Below are 15337 nucleotides of genomic sequence, written 5' to 3' on the forward strand. Positions count from 1 at the left end.
AAAGAAGGTTTCATGGGAGGGCTGCCATCTGAACAGACTTGAATATAAGTAGAATTTGGATAACTGGTGGTAAAGAAGTGTGTGCTATGAATTAATAGGTGCAAGACCAACAGGGGTGTGAAGGCGCATAGTGTAATTGTATAACCCATGCTAGCCTGGGATGCCTTGGATATCAGTCTTTAAGTAACAATACTTGAAAAGCAAACTGAATCTTTAAATCAATGTTCAAGAAAATACCAATACAGGGAATGGAGGTATGTTGTGTTCTTATTACACCACACAAACTTCATTTTGTCCCCTGTCATAATTCCTCTCCCAGATCTCCCACAGGAATGGCCATGCATGGCAGCCGCTTCCAAAGTCTCTCTTCTCACAATCTCAAGCCTCTAAAACATCCTACCAAACCAGGCTATGTACTTGTTTTTGTCTCCTCTTCCTCCTTCTCTAGCTATAATTTTTCTTCCATCAGTAGCCTTCTGTTCTTTCTGCTGCCAATCCATCTAGATTAGCTTCTCCAGTTCTCTCTTCCTCATTCATTACCCTCATTTACTTTGTAGAGGTCTAGGAGTCAAAGAGATAATTCCAACCCCTAATAGGCTGGAAGAGGAGAAGAACCAAGGATATCCTTATACCGATAATGTTTACCTATTACATTAAAAAAACACACACACATCTGCTTTGTTTGTGTATTTTTTATTGAAGGCAGAAAATCAACAAATAATTTGATACAGATAGACAGAATGGACTATGAGAGGATGTAGTTGGGGATAGGGCTGCAAAGACAGCAATAAGAGCTAATACGTATGGAGCATTTGCTATGTACCAGGCAGTATTTGGCTTTGAAGGCCAGGCTGGAAAATGTGAAATCCATTCCACAGCTCTTAGGAACCATTAAAGATGAGTGATTAGAAAACAGACATGTTCGAATTGTACCGTAAGAAGGTCTACCTGTAGGATTAATGTATGTAAAATGGATTGGATGGAGGCAAAGATGAAAGGTAGAAATATCAATAAAGAAGCTGAAAAGTCCAGTTAAGAAGTGCTCAGGACCCGTTATGTTGGGCTTTTTTGGCTGTAAGAAGGAGAGACTTTGCACAAGTCACTTTAATGTCAGGTGTTGTTTAAAGGATATGCAGAGATTAGGACAGGAACTAGACCTGAACACCCCCAGGATCCAAGACAGCTCTGGGGATAGAAGACTGTTCCATTTTTCTCTCCCATGGTCTCTCCCCTATACTTGTTTGTGTCTCCTCCACTCTCTTCTTGGGCTCCAAGGCCATCTGCCCTTAGTTTCATATCCAAGCCACAGAAAGAGCCTCTCAAGAAGATTCAGTTAATTAAATCACCCCAATAGGTGTCCTCAGTCAGCAGCCCCCAGTGTACAATGAACAGCTGATTGATCCTTCCCTGACTGGGTGGGCTGTAGTCTGGCCAAGTGAGGAAGAAGTAGTTGGATACAGCTGGCACATAATGAATATTTCTACTGGTGGTAGGTTTGGAGAGGAGAGAGTGGCTTTCATATTAAACCCAAAATCAACCGAATTAAATACAGTTCTTCATTATGCTATAGCTAGCACTGTAAACTTGATGAAATCACTTATTTTCTCAATGCCTTAGTTTCTTCGTCATTCAAATTGAGATAAAAGTCACAGCACTTTAGAATTCAGCATTCTTCAGAATGACTAGCCACATTTAATTAACATGGGATTTCACTTCTGTGCCACTTCTAGTTAACTGAGAATAACGATACCTTGTATGTGTAATTACAGTTTGCAAATCAAGTTAATATCCATTTGATTTGATCCTCATAAGAAACCTTTAAAGTAGGTGATACAGTTTGGCTCTGTGTCCCCATCCAAATCTCGTCTTAAATTACACTCCTGTAATTCCCATGTGTTGTAGGAGGGACCTGGTGGGAGATAATTTGAACCATGGGGGCAGTTCCCCCCCATAGTGTTCTCATGGTAGTAAATAAGTCTCGCAAGGTCTTATGGTTTTATCAGGGGTTTCCGCTTTTGCATCTTTCTCATTTTCTCTTGCCACTGCCGTGTAAGAAGTGCCTTTCACCTCCCGTCATGACTCTGAGGACTCCCCAGCCATGTGAAACTGTTAAGTTCAAGTAAACCTCTTTTTCTTCCAAGTCTCGGGTATTTCTTTATCAGCAGCATGAAAATGGACTAATACAGTAAACTGGTACCGGTGGAGTGGGGCACTGCTGAAAAGATACCTGAAAATGTGGAAGCAACTTTGGAACTGGATAACAGGCAGAGGTTGGAACAGTTTGGAGGGCTCAGAAGAAGACAGGAAAATGTGGGAAAGTTTGGAACCTCCTAGAGACTTGTTGAATGGCTTTGACCAAAAGTTTGATAGTGATATGGACAATAAGGTCCAGACTGAAGTGGTCTCAGATGGAGATGAGGAACCTGTTGAGAATTGGAGAAAAGGTGACTCTTGTTATGTTTTAACAAAGAGACTGGCGACATTTTGCCCCTGCCCTTGAGATGTGTGGAACTTTGAACTTGAGAGAGATGATGTGGGGTATCTGGTAGAAGAAATTTCTAAGAAGCAAAGCATTCAAGAGGTAACTCGGGTACTGTTAAAGGTATTCAGTTGTATAAGGGAAGCAGGGCATAAAAGTTCAGAAAATTGCAGCTTGACAATGTGAAAGAAAAGAAAAACCCATTTTCTGAGGAGAATTTCAAGCTGGCTGCAGAAATTTGCATAAGTAATGAGGCACTGAATATTAATCCCCAAGACAATGGGGAAAATGTGAGAGGTCTTCATGGCTGCCCCTCCCATCACAGGCCTGGAGGCCTAGGAGAAAACAGTTTTGTGGGCCGGGCCCAGGGTCCCCATGCTGTGTGCAGCCTAGGGACTTTGTTCCCTGTGTCCCAGCTGCTCCAACTGTGCCCAAAAGGGGCTTGGGTATGGCTTCAGAGGGTACAAACCCCAAGTCTTAGCAGCTTCTATGTGGTGTTGAGCCTGTGAGTGCACAAAAGTCAAGAATTGGGGTTTGTGAACCTCCACCTAGATTTCAGAAGATGTATGGAAATGCCTGGATGCCCAGGCAGAAGATTGCTGCAGGAGTGGGGCTCTCATGGAGAACTTCTGCTAGGGCAGTGCAGAAGGAAAATATGGGGTTGAAGCCCTAACACAAAGTCCCCACTGGAGCACCACTTAGTAGAGCTGTGAGAAGAGAGCCACTGTCCTCCAGACCCCAGAATGGTAGATCCACTGACAGCTTGCACTGTTCTTCTGGAAAAGCCACAGACACTTAATGCCAGCCTATGAAAGCAGCTGGGAGGGAGGCTGCACCCTGCAAAGCCACAGGGGTGGAGCTGCCCAAGACCATGGGAACCCACCTTAAGAGCATGACCTGGATGTGAGACCTGGAGTCAAAGGAGATCATTTTAGAGCTTTAAAATTTTGGACTTGCATAAGCCCTGTAACTACTTTGTTTTGGCCTATTTCTCCCATTTGGAATGACTGTATTTACCCAATGCTTATACCCCCATTGTAACTAGGAAGTAACTAGCTTGATTTTGATTTTACAGGCTCATAGATGAAAGGGACTTGCCTTGTCTCAGATGCGACTTTGGACTGTGGACTTTTGAGTTAATGCTGAAATGAGTTAAGACTTTGGGGGACTGTTGGGAAGGCACGACTGATTTTGAAATGTGAGGACATGAGATTTGGAGGGGCCAGGGATGGAATGATGTGGTCTGGCTGTGTCCCCACCCAAATCTCATCTTGAATTGTAGCTCCCATAATTCCCATGTGTTGTGGGAGGGGCCCAGTGGGAGATAATTTGAATCATGGGAGCAGTTTCCCCATACTGTTTTTGTGGTAGTGAGTAAGTCTAATGAGATCTGATGGGTTTATCAGGGGTTTCCGCTTTTGCATCTTTCTCATTTTTCTCTTGCCACCACCATGTAAGAAGTACCTTTCACCTCCCATCATGATTCTGAGGCCTCCTCAGCCATGTGGAACTGTAAGTCCAATTAAACCTCTTTTTCTTCCCAGTCTCAGGTATGTCTTTATCAGCAGCATGAAAATGGACTAATACAGTAGGTAAGACAGATATTGTTACCTCCAATTTTTTAAGATCCAAGAAGGTTACATGGCTATTAAGTGACAAAATCAAGACTTGAATTTTCATCTTCAAACCCCAAGTCCAATGTGTTCTCAGGGTTTGGGTTACTTGATCTTACATAAGCCATTATATATGACAGACCTGCTATATATATATATATCAAAACGATTGTCTCCCTGCTCTTTCTCTTCTTGTCTTCTTTTTCTTAATGCCTCTCATGTTCTTCTGTATTTTTAATTTATCACAGAAGTCTCTGTCTGGCTTTCAGTAATGAAGGGTTTGGTTGTAGAAGTTCCAAGGCTTCCCTTAGCATTGATCTTTGCTTCCTGAACTGCAGGGAGACACTCCATCACAGTCACTACTGTTGCCTCAGCTGGGAACATTGGGGAGGATGGAATCCTGAGCTGCACTTTTGAACCTGACATCAAACTTTCTGATATCGTGATACAATGGCTGAAGGAAGGTGTTATAGGCTTGGTCCATGAGTTCAAAGAAGGCAAAGATGAGCTGTCGGAGCAGGATGAAATGTTCAGAGGCCGGACAGCAGTGTTTGCTGATCAAGTGATAGTTGGCAATGCCTCTCTGCGGCTGAAAAATGTACAACTTGCAGACGCTGGCACCTACAAATGTTACATCATCACTTCTAAAGGCAAGGGGAATGCTAACCTTGAGTATAAAACTGGAGGTGAGTTACTTTTGGAGAAACATTTTTTTAAAGCACCAAAAGTATTTGAGGCTAAAGATTATGAGTTGCTGATGAAATATCATGTTGTGACTAATATCAGACAATGACGCTCCCAATTCTGCTAACAGCTATTTTTGCCATTTTATGGCCAAGATCCACACCAACCCCAAAAGCAGCCAACTATAAGAGAAGCCTTAAAAATCTTTTGTTCTGGGTTCTCACTGCTTCAGAATTTCCTGGTGTGTTCTCTATTCAACAAAATAAATGTAGTCTCTTTTGTGGTAGCCCCTGGTATAGCTAATAAGAGCAGCCTAGCCTGGGACATTTCCATGCTAAGTAGATCCAAATCCAGTCCTGAAATCAGTACCTTCAGAGACTCATGACAGTGGGCACATTTTAGAAGTTCAAAGGGAACTAATCAAAACAAAAACAACACTGTCCTGTAAACTTATTAATTCCCCTTCCCCTGCAACAGTGAAATCCACCCCTTGTTGCCAACCCAATTTAACATTTGTTTGCTGAATTTATATACAAGGGACTCAGGTACTGTGAGGAGTACAAAGATGATGAAACAGATTTCCCTTACCCTTGCAGATTTCCCTATATACCCTTACTATATACCTCATAGTATAGATCTCACAGAGTTAAGGGTCCAGACAGAGATAATAAAAGTCTGTAAATGATAATAATTAGTAAAGTGTATCAAATGCTTTAAGAGAAATATAAATAGAGTGATTGAGAGGAAGAGAGAGATCCCGTTCAAATGCATAGGAGGGGAGGCATGGGAAAGCCCCCTGGAGAAGCTGGCATTTGCGGGCAGCCTTGAAGGATAGGCAGAAACCGGGCTTTTCCAGCCTAAACTAGTATGCACAGGCCTTTCTTGCACACCTCATAACATGTATATGTAATGATTCGAAGCTCAGATCTAGAATCAGACCTGTGTACGTACAGTGGCCTGGGCAAAGCAGTCTCTCTGAGCCTCAGTTTCTTTATCTTAAAATGGGGTCATGTCAAAGGGATACTGGAGCCAACTGAAAGAGCTTCCAATGGCAAAGCTGTAACAATTTAAGCAACAAAATAAATAACATAGTATTGAGTTATAACTCAAAGGTATAGAATAAATACATATGAGTTCATACTTTTTAAATAAATGAGGGATATGACAAAATTCCCCTTACAGATGAATTCCAAATAATTTATTTAGATCTCTTCCCCTCCAGAAAATGGAGCTTGAAACCTTCCCTACCCCGCTTAGGGTATATTGGACTTAGTGAAATCCAGCTTGCAAAGAAATCCGGCAAACACTGCTTTAGTCGGGTGATCCAGGTTAACATCATTAATAAGTCATGTTAACAGCATGTTCCTTCTGATATGATGTGATGAGAAGGGCACTTTGCCTCCTGTGCTCTTCCTCTCTCAAACCTGTAACCTCAGTCTAATCAGGAGAAAAACATCAGATGAATTCCAACAGAGGGTCGTCCTACAAAATACCTAACCAGTACTCCTCAAAAATTGTCAAAGTCATGGAAAATACCTAACCAGTACTCCTCAAAAATTGTCAAGGTCATGGAAAATACCTAACCAGTACTCCTCAAAATACCTAACCAGTACTCCTCAAAACAGTCAAGGTCATGGAATATACAGAAATTGGGAAAACATGACAGACTAGAAGAAATTCAGGCAACATGATAACTAAAGCATGGTGGTGTTCTGGATGGAATCCTGGAACAGAAAAAGAGCATTAGTGGAAAAACTTGAAATACAAATCAAATCTGGTATTTAGTTGATAGTAATGTACCGATGACGGTTTCTCTGTTTTTTCTTTTCTTTTTTTTTTTTTCGAGATGGCGTTTCGCTCTTGTGGCCCAGGCTGGAGTGCAATGGCGCGATCTAGGCTCACCATAACCTCTGCCTCCTGGGTTCAAATGATTCTCCTGCCTCAACTTCCCAAGTAGCTGGGATTACAGGCATGCGCCTTCACACCTAGCTAATTTTGTATTTTTAGTAGAGAATGGGTTTCCTCATGTTGGTCAACTGGTCTCAAACTCCCAACCTCAGGTGATCTGCTCACCTCAGCCTCCCAAAGTGCTGGGATTACAGACATGAGCCACTGCGCCTGGCTGGTTTCTCAGTTTTGACTAATGCACATTGGTTATTTAAGATGTTAACATTAGAGGAAACTGGGTGAGGCTTATGCCAGAACTCTATACCTTCTATGCAACTCTTCTATATACCCGAAATTATTTCAAAATTAAAAGTTGATTTGTTTTTTAATGGGGATGATAGTATTCACAGGAGTGTTGTGAGGATCAAATGAAATAAGGTCTGGAATACAGTACTGGCACAGAGTAAACCTCAGTGAATGGTGATTCATTGTCATGTAACCTTAGTTTCCCACATCATCTCCCAAGAGTGTGTTCCCTGCCTGCTCCGAGCATATGAGTCTTGTCTCCCCTGCTCGATAACAGACTCCTTAAGGATTAGGCAAGGGCTTTCCTTTTACTACTTACTCAGCACCAGCTTAGTCCCAGGTAAAGGAAGATGCCAAATAAATTAATAAATTATATTTTGCCCCCATAAAAAGTCCAGGCTTTAACATTTTTCCACAACTGTCTCTCTGCCTGGATATGGGGGGAAGCTAAGTCTTAATTTCAAAATGCAGTTACCTCTCCAGTGAGGAGAATTACCTTGGGGGAAAACAAATTTCTATTTCTATCCCTGGATACCAGAGCGGACAGTCTCTACTCAAGCAAATTCCAGATCTCTGTGATGACAAAGCTTGTGGATGGAACTTCTGTGGGTGATAGACGAATGCTGTTTGTTTCTTCTTTCTCCTTCTCCCTCCCCACCCTAACTTTATCCTCCAGGGAGAAAAATATGTAAAATCCAGAAGCTTCATAGATCCCAGGAAAATGCCTTATTTCTCTAAGGGATAAGCTTTTTTATGACCACTGAAGTTCCTCTTACTTGGAGAAAATTATCTATTGTAACAATAATATACCTAGAATTTAGGTTCTTGGGGTTTGTGATTGGCCAAAGGGTTGTGATGTATAGCAATACTATGAGCAAATAATTATTCGTGCCTATAATACAATTGGCCACACACAGATGGAACTCTGAGGAAGTACTGAGTAGCTTCAATGGTTAAAAAAAAAAAATGACTGCATTTTTAAGACCTAGCACTTCAAAGGCTGTATTGTCTTATGTGTCTGACTTTGGCATCTGCCCTTTTCGACTTTTGACCCTACAGCCTTCAGCATGCCAGAGGTGAATGTGGACTATAACGCCAGCTCAGAGACCCTGCGGTGTGAGGCTCCCCGATGGTTCCCCCAGCCCACAGTGGTCTGGGCATCCCAAGTTGACCAGGGAGCCAACTTCTCGGAAGTCTCCAATACCAGCTTTGAGCTGAACTCTGAGAATGTGACCATGAAGGTTGTGTCTGTGCTGTACAATGTTACGATCAACAACACATACTCCTGTATGATTGAAAATGACATTGCCAAAGCAACAGGGGATATCAAAGTAACAGGTGGGTTCCTCCCTGCTTTGGTATGGATTTACTGGGGAAAGAGAAAAATCTAAATTAAAATTTAATTACATTAATAGATATATATACCAAGTCACAAAAATCTCTATAGAGTCCTCTTCACTAAGAGTTTGATCACTCAATTCCAGTTGAGATTGTATTACATAAGAGAAAGCCCAACACAAAACAGTATGTACGACATATAGGTCGAAGATGGCAATTAGGTTTCATCTTGTATGCTTTCTCATTGACCGGTTGTCTGGGGAACAGTGTTTAGGATTCTGAGGCTCTGTGTAACTCGGTAGGACTACCTTGGCATAGCAGTGGGGAAGTGATAATTAATTACTTGACATCTTTGATATGTTCAGCTGGACTTCAAGCCCTCCAAATCTTAAGCTAGAAACCAAGGTTTGGTTCCACCCTGACTTTGAGAAGCCTGTGAATCTGAAGACTAAAGTCTGGAGTCTGACTTAGTTTTATTCATCCTTCATGGGACTGACTCATGATCCCACTAATATTGGCTCAGGATTAATCTGAAACCCTTACATGGAACTGGTCTCCCAGCACCCTAGCTGAGAACTGGCTGAGAAGACCCAGCACCCTAGTCTCCCTGCAGTGCTTTAGTGCATACAAAACCTTAGGTTGAGCTAGTATCAAGAAAATGCATAGACTGAATTATGACTTTTAAGACCATCCTTCCTGGGGCTAAATTGGGTTCAAACTGTAGTGAAAGGAGTATGTCAGGAGGCCGCCGTTTAAATCAAACCTAGCACTGGGCACAAATATCTTACACATTATAAGTACCCTATAAATGTTTGCTGAATCTAACTGAATAAATCATATTCTTATGATTTTTAATTTGAAATTACAAATATGAACCCAAAATTATCTACAACTCTGATGTATCAATTTAAAAAATAAATTACATACACACACACACAAAAGTAACCTATGGGAGAAAATATTTTTAAATCATTTATCTAAATAAGGGGTTTCAATCCAGAATATATTAAGAGCTCCTACAACTCAACAACAACAAAAATCAAATAACCTCATTTTAAAAATGGGCAAAGTACTTGAAGAGACATTCATCCCAAGATGATATAAAAATAACTAAAAGGCGGCCGGGCGCGGTGGCTCAAGCCTGTAATCCCAGCACTTTGGGAGGCCGAGACGGGCGGATCACGAGGTCAGGAGATCGAGACCATCCTGGCTAACATGGTGAAACCCCGTCTCTACTAAAAAATACAAAAAAAAAACTAGCCGGGCGAGGTGGCGGGCGCCTGTAGTCCCAGCCACTCAGGAGGCTGAGGCAGGAGAATGGCGTAAACCCAGGAGGCGGAGCTTGCAGTGAGCTGAGATCCGGCCACTGCACTCCAGCCTGGGCGACAGAGCGAGACTCCGTCTCAAAAAAAAACAAAAAAAACCAAAAAAACCCAAAAATCTAGCCAGGCGAGGTGGCGGGCGCCTGTATTCCCAGCTACTCAGGAGGCTGAGGCAGGAGAATGGCGGGAACCCGGGAGGCGGAGCTTGCAGTGAGCTGAGATCCGGCCACTGCACTCCAGCCTGGGCGACAGAGCGAGACTCCGTCTCAAAAAAAAAAAAAAAAAAAAAAACTAAAAGGCAAATGAAAAGATGCTAATCACTAATTATCGGAGAAATGCAAGTCAAAACCACAATGAGACATCACCTAATGCCCATTAGGGTGGCTACTCTAAAAACAAAACAAAATAAAGCAAAAACAGAAAATAACATGTTGGTGAGGATGTGAAAAAATTGGAACCCTCATGCACTGTTGGTGGGACTGTAAAATGGTGCAACTGCTATAGAAAATAGTATAAAGTGTCATCAAAACAATTAAAAAAAAGAACTACTGAGAGGTGAAGCCAGCCAGACTTCCTGGGTCAAGTGGGGATTTGGAGAACTTTTCTGTCTAGCTAGAGGATTGTAAATGCACCAATCAGCACTCTGTGTCAAGCTAAAGGATAGTAAATGCACCAATCAACACTCTGTAAAAAAACTAATTAGCACTCTGTAAAATGGACCAATCAGCAGGATGTGGGCAGGGCTAAATAAGGGAATAAAAGCTGGCCGCCGGAGCCAGCAGCAGCAACGCACTGGGGTCTCCTTTGAAGCTTGTGGAAGGTTTGTTCTTTCGCTGTTCACAATAAATCTTGCTGCTGCTCACTCTTTGGGTCCGCACTACCTTTAAAAGCTGTAACACTCACTGAGGTGCTCTGTGGCTTTATTCCTGAAGTCAGTGAGACCAGGAACCCACCAGGAGGAACAAATAACTCCAGACGTGCCATATCTGAACATCTGAAGAAACAAACTCCAGACACAACATCTTTAAGAACTGTAACACTCAGGCCAGGCGTGGTGGCTCACAACTGTAATCCCAGCACTTTGGGAGGCTGAGGCGGGCGGATCATGAGGTCAGGAGATCGAGACCATCCTGGCTAACACAGTGAAACCCCATCTCTACTAAAAAAAAAATACAAAAAATTAGGCGGGTGTGGTGGTGGTTGCCTGTAGTCCCAGCTACTCGGGAGGCTGAGGCAGGAGAATGGCATGAACCCGGGAGGTGGAGCTTGCAGTGAGCTGAGATCACACCACTGCACTCCAGTCTGGGCAACAGAGCAAGACTCCCTCTCAAAGGAGAAAAAAAAAAAAAAAAAAAAAACTCTCACCACAAGGGTCCGCAGCTTCATTCTTGAAGTCAGCAAGACCAAGAACCTACCAGAAGGAACCAGTTCTGGACTCACTACCATATGATCTAACAGTCCTGCTTCTGGGTATGCCTCCAAAAGAATACGGATTCTGAATCAGATATTTGCACACCCATGGTCACAGTAGCACTATTCACAAAAGTCAAGAGGTAGAATCAACCCAAAATGTCCTTTATTAGATGACTAGATAAAATATGGTATACACATACAATAGAATACCATTCAGGCTCGAAAAGGAAGGAAATCCTATTATGTGCTATGACATGAATGAACTTTCAGGACATTATGCTATGTGAAATAAGCCAGTCACAAAAAGACAAATACTGTATGTTTTAAACAAGGCATCTAAAGCAGTCAAATTCACAGAAACAGAGAGTAGAATGGTGGTTAGCAGGGGGCAAGGTGGAGGAGTTGAAGGAGAGAGAGATTTTTGTTTAATAAGTACAGAATTTCAGATTTGCAAAATGAAAAAGTTTTAATGATTTGTTTTATAACAATGTGGATATACACTACTGAACTGTACACTTAAAAATGGTTAAGATGGTACATTTGTTGTGTTTTTACTGCAATTTCTTAAAAGTAATTAAAAAATTATATATGAGAGTGAGAGCTCTTGTGCCATCTTGAGGAACAAATTGGCAACTATCCTCATTAGGATTATTAGTTGCCTGTAACAGAAAACCGATATAAATAAACCTAGGCTGGAAGGGAAATGTATGAAGTGTACTGGAATGTGATGGAACCAAAGACAGGAAGTTCAGTTGACTTCAGGAACAGCTAGAACCAGGAACTTAAATCCCATTGAGATTCTTTGTCTCTCATTTCTACTTAATTCTTTCTTTACTCTCTCTTGTTTTAGTCCATATGGCAAGACGTGGTTGCCAAGTGTTCCTATATTTAAAAATATCTTAAGAGAGTGATGAGACTGAACCTCAATTCATCAGTCGCATTCTACATTCCCAAGAAGGGCTTTGACTCAACTTGGGTCAGCTGCCCATACCTAGGCCAATGAGACACTATCTGATGACAGCCTTCCCAGAAGAGAAGGAGATACCGAAGGAAGGAGGGACTGAAGTATTAGTCATTTAAAACAACAGGTGCTGACAACGGTATCTCAGTCCAGTTCTCAGTGAAAAGCTCCAAACTGTGTAAATAATGTCTTCTAGTAGCAAGAGCCATAACTGAACAAGAAAGACATAGACATGGAGCACACCTTTTATTCAATTAATAGATCTTTCTTCTTTACATGCTTGTTGGATATATCAAAACAAGTGTTTGAAGTGTCAGTCTAGGATGAAATACAATGTTTAGTAGCTCAAAATTAAGAAAATAGCAGAATTTCTTATTGTTATACACAAAGTAGGTGCTCCATACATGTTTTTAAACAATTAAGTGGGGCCATGGGATTTACATCCTGTGTTCTCTGCCTATACTACTAATTTAGGTCATTCATTTAACAAATATCTATTGTGTGCCAAGTATGTTCAGAGTACTTTTTTAAGCCCCCTGAGATACTGAAATGAATAGTGTAAGTATCAAAAGAGAAATTAATCACAGTGTAGATTTAGTACCTATGGGAAAGGGTTGTTAATTATGACTGAAGTGGATCCATAGATAAAGCAGAGTTCAGGCTGGAAGACAAAAAATGGTTTAGGTAAAATGGGAAGACATGAAGTCAGGAGCTTACAGTAATGGTCTGGGGGAGAAATTGTGAGAGTGTTAACTAGGGCAGGGGCAATGGGAAAGAAAAGGGGGAAGAATCAAAAGTTGCTTAAACAAAATAATGTGCAGTCCTTGGTGATGCAAATGTGAACGTCCAGAGAAATCACAAGTCAAAATGGGTTTGATATTTCTACCCAGGATACTTAGAAGGTTGGTGATGCCACCAGGAAAAAAACAAAACAAAAAAAAACAAAACAAAACATAGGAGCAACATGTATGAGGAGTAGATGAGATTTTTAGAGATGTTCAGTTTAAAATGCCCATAGTGTACCCAGGTAGAGATGCCCAGTGCTTAGCACAATACCCCAGCATGTGATAGGTTTTGGGGAAAACACTACACCCTTACTCCATGTATTTCCTTTTATGAGAAGGGATCCCCACCAGTGTAATCTTTTTAGCCTCTCTCTTCCTCCCTCTTTCACTCTTCCCCAGAGAACAAGGAATTAATTTATGTGACTGATGAGTATATTAGGAGCAGCTGGACATAAGTAGCTCAGCTCCTTCTTTTTCTCTTTGTTTTTGCTAACTCTTAGGAAGCCCGTGTCCATTCTGCTGTGCTCCTCCAGGCCGTCAGTTGTTCAGGGGTAGAATCTGCTCTTGCAGTAGACTTGTGCCCGTCTGGTTCTGTCTGACAGTGGGGAGTCTAGGCTGTAGCCCACTTGCCTGCCTACAAAGCCTCATTCTCTATTAACAAATTTTCAGCACTAAAGGTGATATTTTGATCTTCCAGTTGCCTTACTTTTTTGTCCTTCTCTTTAATTGGTTCAGAGCTAAGCTGGGGAAGAGGCTGTTATTTATTGGACTCCTTGGAACCCCAATAGTAGGTACTCAGAAATATTTACTGAATAATTATGTTTTTAAACGACATATCTAGCAGCAACTGGAAATCTAGATGTGGAACGCAGGACAGAGTTCAAACTAAGGAGGTAGACTTGGAAATGACCAGCATGAAAGTGATGCTTATTAGGCTTGAGTGATGTTGGTTCTATTGTCGTTTTTACAGCCAATACTTATGGAGTGCTTATTATGGGCCAGACACTGTTCTAAGTGCTTGGCATGCATTAACTCATTAATCCTCATAAGAACCCTATGAAGTAGGTTATTAGTATTTTAGCCCTATTTATAGATGAAGAAACTGGAGCACATATATTGAGTAACTTGCCTAAAGTCACACAGCTAGTAAGTGACAGAGCTGAAATGAAATAAAAGAGGTAGGATTGGGGCTGGGCGCGGTGGCTCAAGCCTGTAATCCCAGCACTTTGGGAGACCGAGACGGGTGGATCACGAGGTCAGGAGATCAAGACCATCCTGGCTAACCCGGTGAAACCCTGTCTCTACTAAAAAATACAAAAAACTAGCCGGGTGCGGTGGTGGGGGCCTGTAGTCCCAGCTGCTCGGGGTCTGAGGTAGGAGAATGGTGTAAACCCGGGAGGTGGAGTTTGCAGCAAGCTGAGATCCAGCCACTGCACTCCAGCCTGGGCGACAGAGCAAGACTCTGTCTCAAAAAAAAAAAGAGGTAGGATTGTCTAGGGAGGAAATCGAGCAAAAGAAGTATTATTTCATTTCTTTACATCTACCTTTCTCTACTTCAGAATGGGAATAATACTTCCCAGACACTTTATAATGGTATGATGAAAGCTAATGTAATGACATGGATCCTGTAAAGATCACTACCTGGAGGGAAAATTCATCTCAAGCCAAGAACTGGCCATGGCTATTTGTTTAGCCTATTCTTTATTTGGTAACCAACAACAGTCTCTCTATTGGTATAGTTTTTCATTCAGCTGAGTGTTCACTGGAGTGGACCACAGAATGGAATTTTCTTTGAAGAAAGAGAAAGCTCTACTTTTAAGCCAGTTATGGAAAGGTGGGCAAAGGGTAAAAAACTGCCTGTATTAGGAACAACTTGTTCTGTTTTTCAGGTACTTTTCTCTGCTAACCAGTCATGTGAAGAAGACATCCAGCTTCTCCTGCATGACCGTTAACTTTTTCTCTCACTTCACAGAATCTGAGATCAAAAGGCGGAGTCACCTACAGCTGCTAAACTCAAAGGCTTCTCTGTGTGTCTCTTCTTTCCTTGCCATCAGCTGGGCACTTCTGCCTCTCGCCCCTTACCTGATGCTAAAATAATGTGCCTCGGCCACAAAAAAAGCATGCAAAGTCATTGTTACAACAGGTGAGATTAATCACAAATAGTGTGGGAGACTGGTTCTGTGGGTGCTTGTGCTCCTAATGAGAGTCGGATAGCCTTCAGCATCAGCCACAGAGAGAAACATTTAATGACACCAGGGCTGTGACATTATTTCCACTAGTACTGGGAAAAGTAATCATTTGTTAGGTAAACAAACAGCATAGACTTCATTGACAGACCCATAGGAAAAATAACATACAATTCAAGTATTTGTGCAAATTCAAATACCTTATAAGTTACTCAGTCATCAATGAAGGCAAAATAACTTATTGAAGAGAAAGAGATATTTAGCCCTGACTAATTACCCTGAATTTCACTGTTATTTATTTATTTATTTATTTATTTATTTATTTATTTATTTATTTATTTATTTATTTTTGAGACAGAGTCT

At 41.6% G+C, this 15337-nt stretch overlaps 1 protein-coding gene across 5 annotated transcripts in view; it reads left to right on the forward strand.

Annotated features, from left to right (window-relative positions):
• Positions 1-15337, forward strand: part of VTCN1 (V-set domain containing T cell activation inhibitor 1) — a 71561-nt gene that overhangs the window by 52246 nt on the left and 3978 nt on the right. For 3 of the 5 annotated variants that reach the window (XM_011933068.1, XM_011933070.1, XM_011933069.1), the window contains exons 3-5: positions 4431-4778; positions 8029-8307; positions 14761-14931. In XM_011933068.1, coding sequence (XP_011788458.1) covers positions 4431-4778; positions 8029-8307; positions 14761-14885 — 752 coding nt within the window. In that variant the 3' untranslated portion in view covers positions 14886-14931. Of the gene's footprint in view, positions 1-4340; positions 4779-8028; positions 8308-14760; positions 14932-15337 lie in introns of all 5 variants that reach the window. The other 2 variants (XM_011933071.1, XM_011933072.1) reach the window with 2 other exon arrangements.

This window comes from Colobus angolensis, unplaced genomic scaffold (assembly GCF_000951035.1).
Source record: "Colobus angolensis palliatus isolate OR3802 unplaced genomic scaffold, Cang.pa_1.0 Scaffold124, whole genome shotgun sequence".
Taxonomy (NCBI): domain Eukaryota; kingdom Metazoa; phylum Chordata; class Mammalia; order Primates; family Cercopithecidae; genus Colobus; species Colobus angolensis.